The sequence below is a fragment of the Platalea leucorodia genome (genome assembly GCF_965183815.1).
Source record: "Platalea leucorodia genome assembly, chromosome: W".
NCBI lineage: Eukaryota > Metazoa > Chordata > Aves > Pelecaniformes > Threskiornithidae > Platalea > Platalea leucorodia.
The window spans coordinates 17,828,636-17,844,668 of NC_138859.1; the positions used below are offsets into that span (position 1 = coordinate 17,828,636).

General features: G+C 42.1%; 1 protein-coding gene across 1 annotated transcript in view; it reads right to left on the reverse strand.

Moving 5' to 3' along the window:
• LOC309601581 (ras GTPase-activating protein 1-like) overlaps window positions 1-16,033 on the reverse strand; it is a gene marked incomplete at both ends in the record, with an annotated part of 90,954 nt that overhangs the window by 63,233 nt on the left and 11,688 nt on the right. Inside the window, one exon of the mRNA XM_082334678.1 lies at window positions 8,726-8,875. Coding sequence (XP_082190804.1) covers window positions 8,726-8,875 — 150 coding nt within the window. The remainder of the gene's footprint in view (window positions 1-8,725; window positions 8,876-16,033) is intronic.

Below are 16,033 nucleotides of genomic sequence, written 5' to 3' on the forward strand. Positions count from 1 at the left end.
GATCTCTTGGCATATTTTCTACCAGATTCCTTATAAAATCCATGGTAAATTATTCAGAAATTAGGCTTCTAAAAGAAATTTAGTGTTTCACATTTTATTATTAAATCAAGCTCAAATGAAACCTTTCTTCAGAACACATGGGACTAGTAAATACAAAGACTTCTGTAATCACAGAAAATTCTGAAGGACAAGATGAAAAGATAAAGATTTTCCTTCCCAATATTTTATATCACTCAACAGCTCACCAAAAAACACACTACTTCAGCCAAAAAGAATTTAGTTTTGATGGACTCATAAACTATCTGTCAATCATATGCTGCATGAACATATGCCCATATCCAACTGGGGGGGGGGATTTGGAGAATTTTCACCTAAAATATTGGTATTTTACTCAAACAGAAATATGTAAGGAAAGTTTAATCTGAAAAATATCACTTTTAGGAAACAAAATATCAGTGAGATTGTTGAGCAACGGAAATTTCACCCATTTTTGTAAGGCTGCAATTGGCAAAGAACAAGCTTTGGTGAAAGTGACACTTCCAGTCTGTGGGACCCAGTGGACACACCCCTATATTTGACTGAAATAACTTCAAGACTGCTATTCTGGAGACTGAAAAAAGTTTGAGTGTAGCATCTGCCCTTCCAATAAAAAAAACATATACACTCTGCAGTCAACAAATGAAACCAAAAACAGGTCTGTTCTACGAAGAACAGTATCAGCAAACAAATTAGTTTCCTTTGAATAGTTATCTCTTCACATATTTAATAGATCCAAGAAGGAAAGATTCTTTAAGATTTAAAAAGATTATTAAGGGTCCCTTTCTTAGAAAGTCTTTAATGGTTTCCTATTTTCTATCTAAGACGCCAGAAACAATTTTATGGTGGACATGAACCAACGTTCAACACCTGATATTGGCTACAATAAGCAGAAGTTATTAAAAATAAGACTGTTGAAAGCAGCACTTAAAAAGCAAGTATTAACATAATTTAATTTTCTACTACTGCTACATAGTAATCAGTTCCCAAACAAGAATCAGTATAGCTGAGAAGCAAGAATTGTTAGCTCAGACAGTATGATGCAAACATGAGCATGCTGTTTCTGTTTGCTTTACAAGTAAATTTGCTTTCTGTTTATTTCTTGTTATCTAGACAGCTGACAAAGGTTTTTTTCTACTGCTAAAGATGCACTTGATATCCTATTTTGTGAAGACGAACATTACACTGCAGCACACTACTTGCTGACTAACATTCAAACGCTTCCCAGCACATATCTCATTTAAACTAAATGAGAATAAATTAATGTATATAACTTACTAATGGTAAAATAATCCTGGTTACAATTTCAAATAAAGGGCTATTTGTATTTAGAACAATTAATTCTAACGCATACTGAAAGCTGATTCAAGCAAATCCTCGTATTATTAAACACATAACCTCTTTGTTTCTCCTCGTTATTTATTTCTTATAAAGGAAGCACCCAGATTTGCAACGACTTTGACATTCAAGTATGTCCTGTGAGCTGCAATAACTGAGGAATAGACTCAAAACAATCTCCTCAGACTACTAATAAGAAGCCTGCATGTTACTGTAAATTTAGTCACAAAAGCTTTAGACAAGTATCCTGGCTTCGGCTGGGATAGAGTTAATTTTTTTCCTAGTAGCTGGTATAGTGCTGTGCTTTGGATTTAGGATGAGAATAATGTTGATAATACACTGATGTTTTAGTTGTTGATAAGTAGTGCTTACACTACTCAAGGACTTTTCAGCTTCTCCTGTTCTGCCAGGTGCACAAGAAGCTGGGAGGGGGCACAGCCAGGACAGCTGACCCAGACTGGCCAAAGGGCTATTCCATACCATCTGACATCATGCTCAGTATATAAACTGGGGGGAGTTGGCCGGGGGGGCAGTGACCGCTGCTTGGGAACTGGCTGGGCATCAGTTGACAGGTGGTGAGCAATTGCACTGTGTATCACTTATTTTTGTATATTCTATTATTATTATTGTTGTTGTTGTTGTTGTTATTTTCCCTTCCTTTTCTGTCCTATTAAATTGTCTTTATCTCAACCCATGAATTTTACTTTTTTTTTCCTTTTTTTTCTGATTCTCGCCCCCATCCCACTGGGGAGGGGGGGAAGCGAGCGAGCGGCTGTGTGGTGTTTAGCTGCCTGCCAGGTAAAACCACAACAGTCCTTTCTGGGGCCCAACGTGGGGCACGAAGGGTTGAGATAACAACAGATCTGACCAGAGTGTGTTAAAACAAATTTGTGATAAGCATTCATTATACTAGTTGACTAGTCGCTGGTCACAATGTTGATTTATTTGCTCTCAGAGCTGTGTTATATCACCTTACTTGCCATATGCACTCCCTGTGGTGCTGTTTATCACCTCTGGGAGTTGGATTAAAGTTATCACTTTGCTGTATTGTGTAACACCAGTTTATGGTATGATAAAATTATCAGTCATGAGACTGTACTCAGTGCTGCTGTCATCCCCATGCTTCGGGAGCCATCTCTCATAAACTATTAATAATTACACTTTTTACCTCTTCTCCTCGGAGAACCAGTCTATGGGGGAGACAAGGGGGGACACTTTCCCCCTCTCCCTCACCTTCCCTTTCTCCTTCAGGCTAGTTAAAACAGCTCTTGAGAATTTTGAATATCCTTGGGATGTTTGAACCAGCATGTTCCTATTGTTATGTCTCCTGAATGTGGTTCAGGTCTTGTTTAGGGTTAACCAACTATGTAAGAATACCATCCAGAGATCTACTCCTGCGATGGGCACTGCTGCTAATCCAACACCCGCGACACACACTGCAGCTACTCAAACCTTGGTGACAAGCACTGCAGCTACTCCAACCCCCACAACAGGCATTGTGGCTACTCAAACCCCGGCAACAGGCAATGCAGCTACTCCAACCCCCATGACAGGCACTGCAGCTGATCCAGAGAACCAACCTGTGCTGGTATCAGTCGCCCCTATACAGAAGAAAAAATACACAAGAAAATCAACTCGTTTAGTAAGGGATGTAGATGAACCAGGGCCATCAAGAGAGCAGGAGGAGGAAGAGGCAGAACCCATAAATGAGATGGTAACCACCCGATCCCTGTCCCTGAGTGAGCTGCGAGATATGCGAAAAGATTTCAGTCGTCGTCCATCCAGGCGAGCACATCGTCACCTGGCTGCTCTGATGCTGGGATAATGGGGCCAGTAGCCTGGAATTAGAGGGTAGGGAAGCCAAGCAGCTGGGATCCCTTTCTAGGGAAGGGGGCATTGACAAAGCAATTGGAAAAGGGGCACAAGCCCTCAGCCTCTGGAGGCGACTCCTGTCAGGTGTGAAGGAAAGGTACCCCTTCAAGGAAGATGTTATATGTCACCCAGGCAAGTGGACCACCATGGAGAGAGGTATCCAGTACCTGAGGGAATTAGCTGTGCTGGAGGTGATTTATGGTGACCTAGACAACAAGCAGTTATCCAAAGATCCAGATGAAGTCAGGTGCACATGACCCATGTGGCGGAAGTTTGTACGGAGCGCACCATCATCACGTGTAAACTCATTATCAGTAATGACCTGGAAAGACGGAGAGGAACGAACGGTGGATGAAATGGCTGGCCAACTCTGACAATACGAAGAAAGTCTCTCTTCCTCCCTATGGGCCTGCAACTCAGTTGTGGAAAAACTGTCCGATAAAGCTGTCCCAGGAGTTCCAGCAACTCAAAGAGAATATGTCCGACTCTCCACCTGTACAGACCAGTATCTTAGCCATTAGGAGTAAGTGTCCTTCTGCTCAAAAGAGAGAATATAGTGGATACACACCATGGGCCACCCTGTGGTTATACCTGTGTGACCGTGGAGAGGACATGAGGAAGTGGGATGGAAAACCTACATCAACCCTAGAGGCACGGGTACATGAGTTACAAGGAAAAACAACTACAAAAAGGGGTTCTGAATCTCTGATCTGAATTCTCTCAGTGCCAGGAGGCACACAAGGCGTGAACATCGTTCTTCCACTTCGATCGGTCTGCGGCTGCGTGCTCTGGAGTCCCAAGGGCCACGGCGCAGTCTTCTGTTGTTTTTTTCCTCAAGACATGACCGATCCAGCTCCATCTCCTCCTCCTCACTTCATTACTGATTTTCTCCATCTCCGAGTTGATGCTCGTCGTTTCTGCAACTTTTTATTTTTGGGCAGGAGGCCAACTACCTCCTCCCGGGAATAAAAAAAAAAAAAAAAAAAGTTGCAAAAGGGGGTTCTCCCAGGAAAAATGCTGCTCCAGTTTCCAGTGAGCAGTTCCCCAGACAGAGCAGAAGGGCTGATCTTACTCCTGACTGTAATGAAAGAACTCCTGACTCTTATTTACAAGAAGTGAATAACGGATATTATGACCAGACATACAGGGGCCCTGCCTCCAGCCAGGTGGAGGAGAGGGACAATCGGGTGTACTGGACTGTGTGGATTCGATGGCCTGGCACATCAGACCCACAGGAGTAGAAGGCTCCAGTGCACACCGGTGCACAGTGTACCCTAATGCCATCAAGCTATGAAGGGGCAGAACCCATCTGTATTTCTGGAGTGACAGGGGGATCCCAAGAGCTGACTGTATTGGAGGCTGAAGTGAGTTAACCGGGAAGGAGTGGCAGAAGCACCCCATTGTGACTGGCCCAGAGGCTCTGTGCATCCTTGGCATAGACTACCTCAGGAGAGGCTATTTCAAGGACCCAAAAGGGTACCGGTGGGCTTTTGGTATAGCTGCCTTGGAGATGGAGGAAATGAAACAGCTGTCCACCTTGCCCGGTCTCTCAAAGGACCCTTCTGTTGTGGGGTTGCTGAGGGTCAAAGAACAACAGGTGCCAATCGCTACCACAGCAGTGCACCGGCGGCAATATCGCACCAACAGAGACTCCCTGATTCCCATCCATAAGCTGATTCATCGACTGGAGAGCCAAGGAGTGATCAGCAAGACTCGCTCACCTTTTAACAGTCCCATATGGCCAGTGCGAAAGTCTAATGGAGAGTGGAGACTAACAGTAAACTATCGGGGCCTGGACGAAGTCACGCCACCACTGAGTGCTGCTGTGCCGGACATGTTAGGACTTCAATATGAATTGGAGTCAAAGGCAGCCAAGTGGTATGCCACCATTGACATCGCTAATGTGTTTTTCTCAGTCCCTTTAGCAACAGAGTGCAGGCCACAGTTTGCTTTCACTTGAAGGGGGGTCCAGTACACCTGGAATCGACTGCCCCAGGGGTGGAAACACAGCCCCACCATTTGCCATGGACTGATCCAGACTACATTGGAACAGGATGAAGCTCCGGAACACCTGCAATACTTTGATGACATCATCGTGTGGGGCAACACAGCAGCAGAAGTTTTTGAGAAAGGGAAGAAAATAGTCCAAATCCTTCTGGAGGCCAGCTTTGCCATAAAACAAAGTAAGGTCAAGGGACCTGCACAGGAGATCCAGTTTTTAGGAATAAAATGGCAAGATGGATGTCGTCAGATCCCAATGGATGTAATCAACAAAATCACAGCCATGTCCCCACCAACTAGGAAAAAAGGAAACACAAGCTTTCTTGGGCGTTGTGGGTTTTTGGAGAATGCGTATTCCAAATTACAGTCTGATCATAAGCCCTCTCTATCAAGTGACCCGGAAGAAGAACGATTTCAAATGGGGCCCTGAGCAACGACAAGCCTTTGAACAAATTAAACAGGAGATAGTTCATGCAGTAGCCCTTGGGCCAGTCCGGGCAGGACAAGATGTAAAAAATGTGCTCTACACTGCAGCCGGGGAGAATGGCCCTACCTGGAGCCTCTGGCAGAAAGCACCGGGGGAGACTCGAGGTTGACCCCTAGGGTTTTAGAGTCGGGGATACAGAGGATCCGAGGCCCACTATACTCCAACTGAAAAAGAGATATTGGCAGCATATGAAGGGGTTTGAGCTGCTTCAGAAGTGATTGGTACTGAAGCACAGCTCCTCCTGGCACCCTGACTGCTGGTGCTGGGCTGGATGTTCAAAGGGAGGGTCCCCTCTACACATCATGCAACTGATGCTACGTGGAGTAAGTGGGTCGCACTGATCACACAATGGGCTCGAATAGGAAACCCCAGTCGCCCAGGAATCTTGGAAGTGATCATGGACTGGCCAGAAGGCAAAGATTTCAGAATATCGCCAGAGGAGGAGGTGACGCGTGCCGAGGAGGCCCCACCGTATAATAAACTGCCAGAAAATGAGAAGCAATATGCCCTGTTCCCTGATGGGTCCTGTCGTCTTGTGGGGAAGCATCGGAGGTGGAAGGCTACTGTATGGAATCCTATACGACAAGTTGCAGAAACTGCTGAAGGAGGTGGTGAATTGAGTCAGTTTGCAGAGGTGAAAGCCATCCAGCTGGCTTTAGATATTGCTGAATGAGAAAAGTGGCCAGAGCTCGCTCTCTATACTGACTCATGGATGGTGGCAAATGCCCTGTGGGGGTGGTTGCAGCAATGGAAGCAGAGCAACTGGCAGCGCAGAGGCAAACCCATCTGGGCTGCCCCATTGTGGCAAGATGTTGCTGCCCGGATAGAGAACCCGGTTGTAAAAGTACGTCACGTAGATGCTCACGGACCCAAGAGTCAGGCCACTGAAGAACATCAAAACCACCAGCAGGTGGATCAGGCTGTTAAGATTGAAGTGGCTCAGGTGGATCTGGACTGGCAACAGAAGGGTGGATTGTTTCTAGCTTGGTGGGCCCATGACACCTCAGGCCATCAAGGAAGAGATGCAACATATAGATGGGCTCGTGATCTAGGGGTGGACCTGACCATGGACACTATTGCACAGGTTATCTATGAACGTGAAACATGCGCTGCAATCAAGCAAGCGAAGTGGTTAAAGCCTCTCTGGTATGGAGAATGATGGCTGAAATATAAATACGGATGGCTGGAAACATATCCCATGCTCCATACCACCACCCAGAACAATGTCCTGGGCCTTGAAAAGCAAGTCCTATGGCAACACGGCACCCCAGAAAGAATTGAGTCAGATAATGGGACTCGTTTCCGAAACAACCTCATAGACACCTGGGCCAAAAAGCATGGCATTGAGTGGGTATATCACCCGCCTCCGGGAAAATCGAACGATACAATGGACTGTTAAAGACTACACTGAGAGCAATGGGCGGTGGGACGTTCAAACACTGGGATACCCATTTAGCAAAGGCCACCTGGTTAGGCAACACTAGGGGACCTGCCAATTGAGCTGGCCCTGCCCAGTCAAAACTGTTTATGTACTGTAGAGGGGGATAAAGTCCCTGTAGTGCACCTAAAAAATATGATGGGGAAGACAGTCTGGGTTACTCCTGCTTCAGGCAGAGGTAAACCCATTTGTGGGATTGCTTTTGCTCAATGACCTGGGTGCACTTGGTGGGTGATGGGGGAGGATGGGGAAGTCCGATGTGTACCTCAAGGGGATTTGATTTTGGGTGAAAATAGCCAATGAACTGAATTTTGTGATGTTAACTGCTATATAATACTGGATGTCATCACTTCTGTGATTACTATATGCCATATCAACAGTATTACAGTAAGAATGACCCAGATTAATGAAGAATGAACTTCGATGAAACCGAGCATGGAACCAGATGGAACTGTGATGGAACCAGAACTGGCTTGAGCATGCAACAATCCAACACCACACACCATCTCTCCTGCCCTGAAAGACTGTTATGACGGATGGAACCCAAAGTCATGGACTAAATGAACTCATCAGACATTTTAGAGGGATGGCTAATAGACTAAGGGAATGTTATCTGTGTGTATATAGCAAAAGACAGGAAAAGCGGTGGTGATTAATTGGAATGTATTGGAAAGTGTAAGACCTGGGCATGATGTAGATGGTATGGAATAAGGGGTGGATATTGTCCTGGTTTCAGCTGGGATAGAGTTGATTTTCTTCCTAGTAGCTGGTATAGTGCTGTGTTTTGGATTTAGGATGAGAATAATGTTGATGATAAAACACTGATGTTTTAGTTGTTGCTAAGTAGTGCTTACACCAGTCAAGGACTTCTCAGCTTCCCATGCTCTGCCAGGTGAACAAGAAGCTGGGAGGGGGCATAGCCAGGACAGCTGACCCAGACTGGCCAAAGGGCTATTCCATATCACATGACATCATGCTCAGTATATAAACTCAGGGGAGGGTGGCCAGCAGGGCAGTGACCGCAGCTCGGGAACTGTCTGGGCAATTGCACTGTGTATCACTTATACTTGTATATTTTTTTTATCAACATTATTATTATTATTATTTTCCCTTCCTTTTCTGTCCTCTTAAACTGCCTTTGTCTCAACCCACAAATTTTACGCTTCCTTTTTTTTTTTTTTACCTTTTTTTTTTTTTTTTTTAAACTTTGTTTTCCCCCTATTCTCTCCCCCATCCCACTGGGGGGGGGGGGGGGGGAAGTGAAGAAACAGCTGTGTGGTGTTTAGCTGCCTGCCAGGTTAAACCACAACAAGCAGCTTCTCTGTTCTGATGATGTTGATTTCCTCAGATTTTCATTCTTTAGCCTACAAAGGAATTTTTTAGTAGCATCGTTTAAAACAATTAAACCCTAGTAAAGAGCCATACCATACATGGATAAAAAGAGAAGTAAAAAATATTCAATTTATAACACAATTGTTTTCTATGCTGTACTAAGTTCTAAAACCACAAATAAACAGGTTACAGCATTTTAAAAGAAAACATTTAATTCTCACCTAAAATGATTGACATTTGTTTTACTAAGGAATGAAAGCACAAATGAACCCGGTCTCCGATCACTCTCTCGAATAAGGTAACTTCCAGGTTTTCCCGCTTGCCGAAGACGTTCTTCTGCAATTGCTCTGTCGAGTTTTCCATGATACCACCTAAAAAACAATGTAACAATGGGTGTCCTTAGAATTTAAGGCTTCTGTTTATTTTCACAGACCAGACCTGTGAAACTAATGAAAGTTCTCAGTTAAAACTGATGCAATTCCAAACTTTTGTTTCAAATAAAGTTATCAGATATTTACATGTGCAACCTCTCTCAAATTACTTATTTCCAATGCACAGAGTTTTAAAAACTTCACAAGTTCAGATAGGCCATTTCCCCTAATAACTCAAACTGGAGGAAAGCACTCTGAACCATCCAAAGAGGACAAAGGCTCTCTATAACCAGCTTTTTCTTTCCTCCCCAATTTGCTCATTTTCAGTAAACGAGCAGAACCAGAGGTAACTGATCTGAGTCAGACTGTTGTATTTTAAGCTTACTCAGGCTTCAATTCAGGCTATAACCTGAATTTAAGCAGTCACCAGACCATATTTCAGCCAAAAAAGAGTCTTCCCCAAACCCAACACACAGCCTATTAAAAGCAAATACAGATGCACAGCAAATCACAGACTGCAAAATATGACAAAAGAACACTTCAGTTTAAGGCAAAGGTTAGACTCATCATTCAAACATTCCTTACCCTTACCTCAATTTCCTTTTATTTACAAAACTCTAGTCAGACCTCTTTCTACCCCAAACAATCAAATGGAGGGGGAAGCAGCCGTGGAGGGAGCAATTGAAGCAAAGCCAAGTGTTGTTCTCAAAACCTCTTAAAAAGGAAAACTTCTATACAGCTACTGTTTTATACTATTTAAATTACCAACTATTTCAGACCATTCACCTATTGATTCTACCAGTTCATGCATGTCTTGCAAGAGTTAAAAAAAAAAAAAGCAAAAAGCATTTTGGAAGAAATTAAAGTGATCTTTTGGCTTAACATACACAAGAAAAAAAAAAATTGCAACGTTTAGAGTAAAAAATAAAGAACAGCTTAGCTGTTGATAAAAAACTTGCCAGAAACATTTTTTTCTATGAAATGAAAGTGAAAGTTAGCTTTGAGAACTTCTATCAGAATGAAAGTCAAATAGACTATACAGATACAGATCACATATACCAGCAGAAGCAGTACCAGTGTAGATATTGTTTACATCGGCAAAGCTGCAGTCTTGTTAGCATAGCTCTCTCCTTTGCTTCTCCTCATCTTGATTAAAACAAATTAAACCAGCGAAAGAATTGTTTTGTCTGTACAACTGTATAGCACTTGAGGCAATGTTAGAAAGATCATGTCTGTGGTGGGTTGACCCCAGCCAGCATCTAACCACTCACACAGCTGCTTGCTCACTCCCCCCAACAGAACAGGGTAGGGAATAGGGAGAGCAAACCCAAGAAAATTCGTGGGTTGAGATAAAGTTTAATAAGTGAAGGAAGAATGAAGGAAGGGGGCTGGGGGAAACAGAAATCAAAACAACAGAAGCAATGCAAAGGCAATCACTCACTACCTCCCACAAGCAGACCAACACCCAGCCAGTCTCTGAGCAATGGCTACCTTGGAAGACACACACCCCCTTCCTTCCCCCCCCCAGCATGACTCGATATGGTATGGAATATCCCTTTGGCCAATTTCGGTCAGCTGTCCTGGCTGCCTCTCAACTTCTTGCCCACCCCTACCCTACTTGCTGGAGGGCAGGGGGAACAGAGAGAGAAACAGAGAAAGCCTTGACACTGTGCAAGCACTGTTCAGCAACAGCCAAAATACCAGCCTGTTATCAACACTGTTTTAGCCACAAATCCAAAACAAAGCACCACAGGGGCTGCTACGAAGAAAGTTAACTCCTGCCCAGCCAGACCCAGGACACTCTCTTAGAAGTCTCTGTACCATTTAGAATTTTATAGGTCAAGATCAATAACTTCAATTTGATGCTGTTCCGACTGCCAAATGCTTAATGCATTCAGTTAGAAGCAATGCTTAGCATCTCTCAGCTTTACACCAAATATATTTTTTTCCCCTGAAGAGATGCAAAATGCTGTCTTACCTACAGTGTACTATAATATTAGCTTCATGAAAAGAATTAAAGTTTGGATAGGAGGGTATCAAAGTAAAAAAAACCTTGCCCCTCTGGCCATGACTCTTATCAAGTGTACTCATTCCAAACAGTAACTCACCACTACTAAGATTTATACCCTTCATCATTGCCAAGGATGAGTTCCCTATAATTTCTAGTCACCTCTTATTTTCCTGCCTAGTCCTAACTAGGAACACTTTTGTATTTCCAACATTAACCTTGCAAGTTTTAAGCAATTATAATTGTATTGGTTTTGGCTGGGATGGAGTTAATTTTCTTCATAGTAGCCTGTATGGGGCTATGTTTTGGATTTGTGATGAAAACAGTGTTGATAACACAGGGATGTTTTAGTTACTGCTGAGCAGTGCTTACACAGCATCAAGGCCTTTTCTGCTCCTCACACTGCCCTGCCAGCGAGTAGGCTGGGGGTGCACAAGAAGTCGGGAGGGGACACAGCTGGGACAGCTGACCCCAACTGACCAAAGGGATATTCCATACCATATGACGTCACACTCAGCAATAAATCTGGGGGGGATGGAGGTTGGCAGGGGCTGCTGCTGCTCAGGGACTGGCTGGGCATCAGTCAGTTGGTGGTGAGCAATTGTTTTCTTTTGCATCACTTGTTTTTCTTGGGTTTGTTGGTGGGTTCCCCCCCCCCCCCATTGTTTTTTCCCCTCCTTTTTTTAATTCTTAAACTGCCTTTATCTCAACCCACGAGTTTTCTCTTCCAATTCTCCCCCCATCCCACGGGGGGGGGGGGGGGGGGGGGGGGTAGTGAGCAAACGGCTGCATGGTACGTAATTGCTGGCTGGGGTTAAACCACAACAATAATCCACTATTTTCACAATGTTTTGAGCAAATATAATTAAACAACATTCTGAATCACACAGCTAGTGCCCTGACAATACAATAGCTATTATCAGATGCATCAAAAGAGAAAACGTAAGTAGCCTTGCAACAGAAGGTTATGAAATGATCCAACAACACGATGTCTTTCTAATTATAGACCATAGGTTTAGGTAGTTGCTTCCATGACCAGCTGTTTAACCATTGCTACAACTAACTTGTTACCTATATTGCAATTTTTTATTTATTTATTTAATTCTGAGAATATCAATAATAGACTTCCATGCTTCACAAAGCAATCGGATGCTGCGCAAGGAAATATTTCCATCTGTCAGTTTAAATCAAAAGCAGCATGTTCAAAACTCCAACCCTATGCATCACAACCTTAATTACAGTAAACAAACAGAATGAAGACACAGCTATGAAATCATAAACAGTTTGGATTCTGTGCATTGTGATATATGCACAAGCAACATACAGCTGCATAAGAGACCATTCCTGACACTTCAGCCACTTTATGTAGTTAAGAGCCATAAGCCAGGTCATGAATTTCATGAAACGAGTTGCACAGGGAGTTAGAGAGTTATCTCTAGCCTACAAACAAAAGCTCCTTAGTTTTCCACTGAAGAAGCTAGGTACCAGAAATCTAGTCACACCAGTCTCATTAGGCCCAGCTAACACACCTTCTACTGTGAGCAGGAATGTTATTGCACTGCAGCCCCCTAGCAAGCTCATGGGACAATCACAGGACACTTAGCAGCCCCCAACATTGAAGCACTACAAGGTTCATGAAAGACAGGCTGTTCACAGAGAGGTAGTAGATAAGTGAATTTACCATCTGGAAGGAGGCAGTTGCTACCACGTGTGGAAGCAGGTCATGTGGTTCAACCAAATCCCTTTATTTACATATTTCCTTTTTACAGATGGGAAAATCAAATAGTCTGAGGCTTTGTTGTTCCACTAAAGCATTTTGCTTTTACAGTATGCTGCAATTTTAACTTAGGAACACAGTAGCCCAGGGAGAAAGGAACGGAAGGAAAAAGCACTGGAGGGGAGCAAAAATGTTTTTCAGCAACTTAGTAGAAATGTTGATAACTGTTGGAAACCTCCCTGTTTCAGTCTAAAAGACAAATTATAGTGAGTACAAAAATCCATCATCAAATGCCACGCTCATTTCACTCTTCTCCTTAGCCATACCTGACTGCTTCAACAAAATCCAGAAGAAGAGTGGAGAACTTCTAGGAGACATGGTCAAAGCTCCCTACCTATAAATTCACAATCACCACCTTCATCCCTTTCACAACATTACAGAATCTTATTATCATTTCCTGAGGCTATGTGAGTTCTATTCCCATTAGGAGCAGAGATACGATTACCTTGAACCAGGAAAAAATCCTCAATTTAAGTGGCATACAGAAATCTCAAGAACAGTTTCATGAAGACAGGAGAAAACAACCAAGATATCCTGTATTCTCATTTGTTTCTTTTTTATTCTGCTTTCCATCCCTGATAATAAATAGCTGAAGAGTTGATGTTCATATTTCACTGTTCAAGCTTCATATTAGCCTTTCTAGCTTCTCTCAGCCTAAAATGTTAAAAAATGATGATGCTAAGAATGCAGTTATCCAAACTATGCCTTTTAACACCTTGTCCCATCTTTGTTAGATTTATGCAGATATCATGCAAGGTTGCATTATTTCCTTTATGCGCATTATTCATAAAGATTAAATTAAGGTAAGTTTAGTTTCACTCATACTTTATTAAATTCATTGCCTTCCTCTGTCTTGTTAGTTACCAATTTTTGACTGGGTCTTTGCAGTTCTCCACTTTACAAAACTTCCTGACAGAAAAAGCTCTGCAAACCTTTCAACTTCTACAGTGGATGGATGCATGTGTAAGATAATGAAACAGAAGAGTTCAAACTAACCTGAAGCTAAAAAAGGGGGGGGGGGGGGAGGGACCAAAAAAGCCAAGCAATTGTCCTTTATCCAGCATACATGAAATTAAGAGTGTTTCACACTCTTCTAGGAAAGTGGGTTTTTTTAATCCTTTTTTGATCCCTATACATTTTTCTAAGTGGAGGTACAAAGCAAATATAAGCCTAATAAAGAATAAGTCTGCCTTTCTCAGTTACCTGTTCTAAAACCCCTTTGAAACGGTATGTAGAAAAATAGAACACTACTGCACTTCAAGATTAGGAACCAGGCAACTAAAATGGAAAGTCACTCTCATAGACATTCCTCAGTATACCAGCCGTGCCAAGACATTAACTGTGGGAGTTGTACACATTACCAATACCAGCCATTAAAATACCTTCAGAGTGTACACAAACTATGGACTTACACAAAACATGAACCAAAAACCTCAATAAATCTTCATAAAAAGAGTAAAGAAGGACAGAAGGTGAAATAAGTGTACATTCAAAAGGTAATACATTTTAATAACTTTATTAAAGCAAGGTTCTAAAAGTTTCAAGTACTGTAAGGACAAACAGTATAATAAGCTTTAAAACAGACAGAGATGTGACAACAGCATAAGATCAAGCTTTGCAACTCCAGAAGATTTCGGGGGGGGGGGGGGGGGGGAAGGCACCAATAAATAGGTGAAATTTAGCTAAATAGGCTCTTGAAGCAGCTCGCATTTTCTTACTGAAAGCTCAGCTTCAGAAATGAATTCCGGGACTCATTAGAGTTCTCAGCAAGAAGTATCTCATTTTTACATGCTTCATTCTTGTGCCCTCAGGTCAAAGATATGCCTTTTTCCATTTAAACTAGGAGTAATGCTCCTATGGAAACAATATTAATACTGTTGTGCAAATCACCAGATTTTGGTTGGCAATAGTTAAGAATTTCTAAAGTGTTATTTGTCTTGTCTGCCATTAATTTCATTAAAAGTACCACCGTTTCCTTGACTTTCTCCTTGCACTTCCTCCTCTCCTGCCTCCAGCCTTCTTGGACTTTCTCCTCATCCTTTTACTATTCTACCCACTCAGTCAGCTTTGCTCATTGGAAGCAACACTGGTGTTCCAAGGGGCTAAAATAGAGAGTCCCTGCCTCTGCTAGTGCTGAACCTTACTTCATACCAATCTTTGTTTTCACCTCCCAGTCAGCAGCACAGCTCTAGATTAGAGCCCAAACTAACCAAGCACAGTTTGTTTTTTATTTTGTGCTCCACTCTCACCTAATCTTTGATGCTAAAATGCCTCACTAGTGAGGTACGTCTCATCAGTGAAGAACTGCTGCTCAGAGTTTCCTAAACTCTGAAGTTTAGAGCTTTATACACTAAAATCCAAGATAGAAACAATGCCTAAATCAATAGATGTTCAATGCTTCACACCTGCAATAGGAACAGGCGGGAATTGCCTATAGAGTATGATCCATATACACACTGAATCTAATAGCGTGATGTAAAAGAACTGCATGTAGAACTAAGAAAAGAACAAATAGGATGTAAACTATCCAACTCAATGCTTGTTTTGAATGACTTGCAACCTCATGATTCTATTAATTTTGTGTGTGTGTGTGTGTGTGTGTGTGTGTATGGGTATAAATAAAACATTGTTTCTAGACTTGAATATAGAATAAGATGATTACTACAGAGGCTATTTGTTACATTCTGCTTTTGGAAAGATAAAGACATTTCTGTAGCATCCCTTAGATTGCCAAGGAGTAGAAAGAATAACAAAAAATACCCTCTCTCCACAGATGCTCAGGAAATCTTTATAAGAAGAAAGGGTGTAGAAATCTGGCTGTAGTTTGAACAAGACAATGCAAGCCATTCCTTAATCTTCTGGACTAAGCAAATATTCAAGCTTGGATCTTGCAAAGTCTCCAATGTTATTTATTCTACTAACAGATGGATGTATGGAAAAGGAATTAATTGATTTATGATTCCTCTTAAATTGCACCAAACTTTATTTATATTTTATATATATATATATATATATATAATATAAATAATGTTATCTATAAAATAACCAAGCAAAACCCAATGAGTAAGCCACAGACAGAATATCCTTTTGGGGGGATACTACATATGGGGGAACGTGTATATACATATGCTTAATTTTACAGAAAAAACAGGTAGACTTAATTTTTTATTTATTAAGAAAAAAACTGCTTATACAAACTACACAGAATCACCATAGACTCCCAAGCTGATTATCAAATGTTAGCTAAATCTAAACGCATCGTTAACCTCAGTTTCTGGAAACTATCCCAGAAAAATAAAGCAACGTACTCTGCATGGGGAAGTTCATAAAAGAAACCCTTTTCCAAATATCTATAAGTAGGTATTAACAAGAG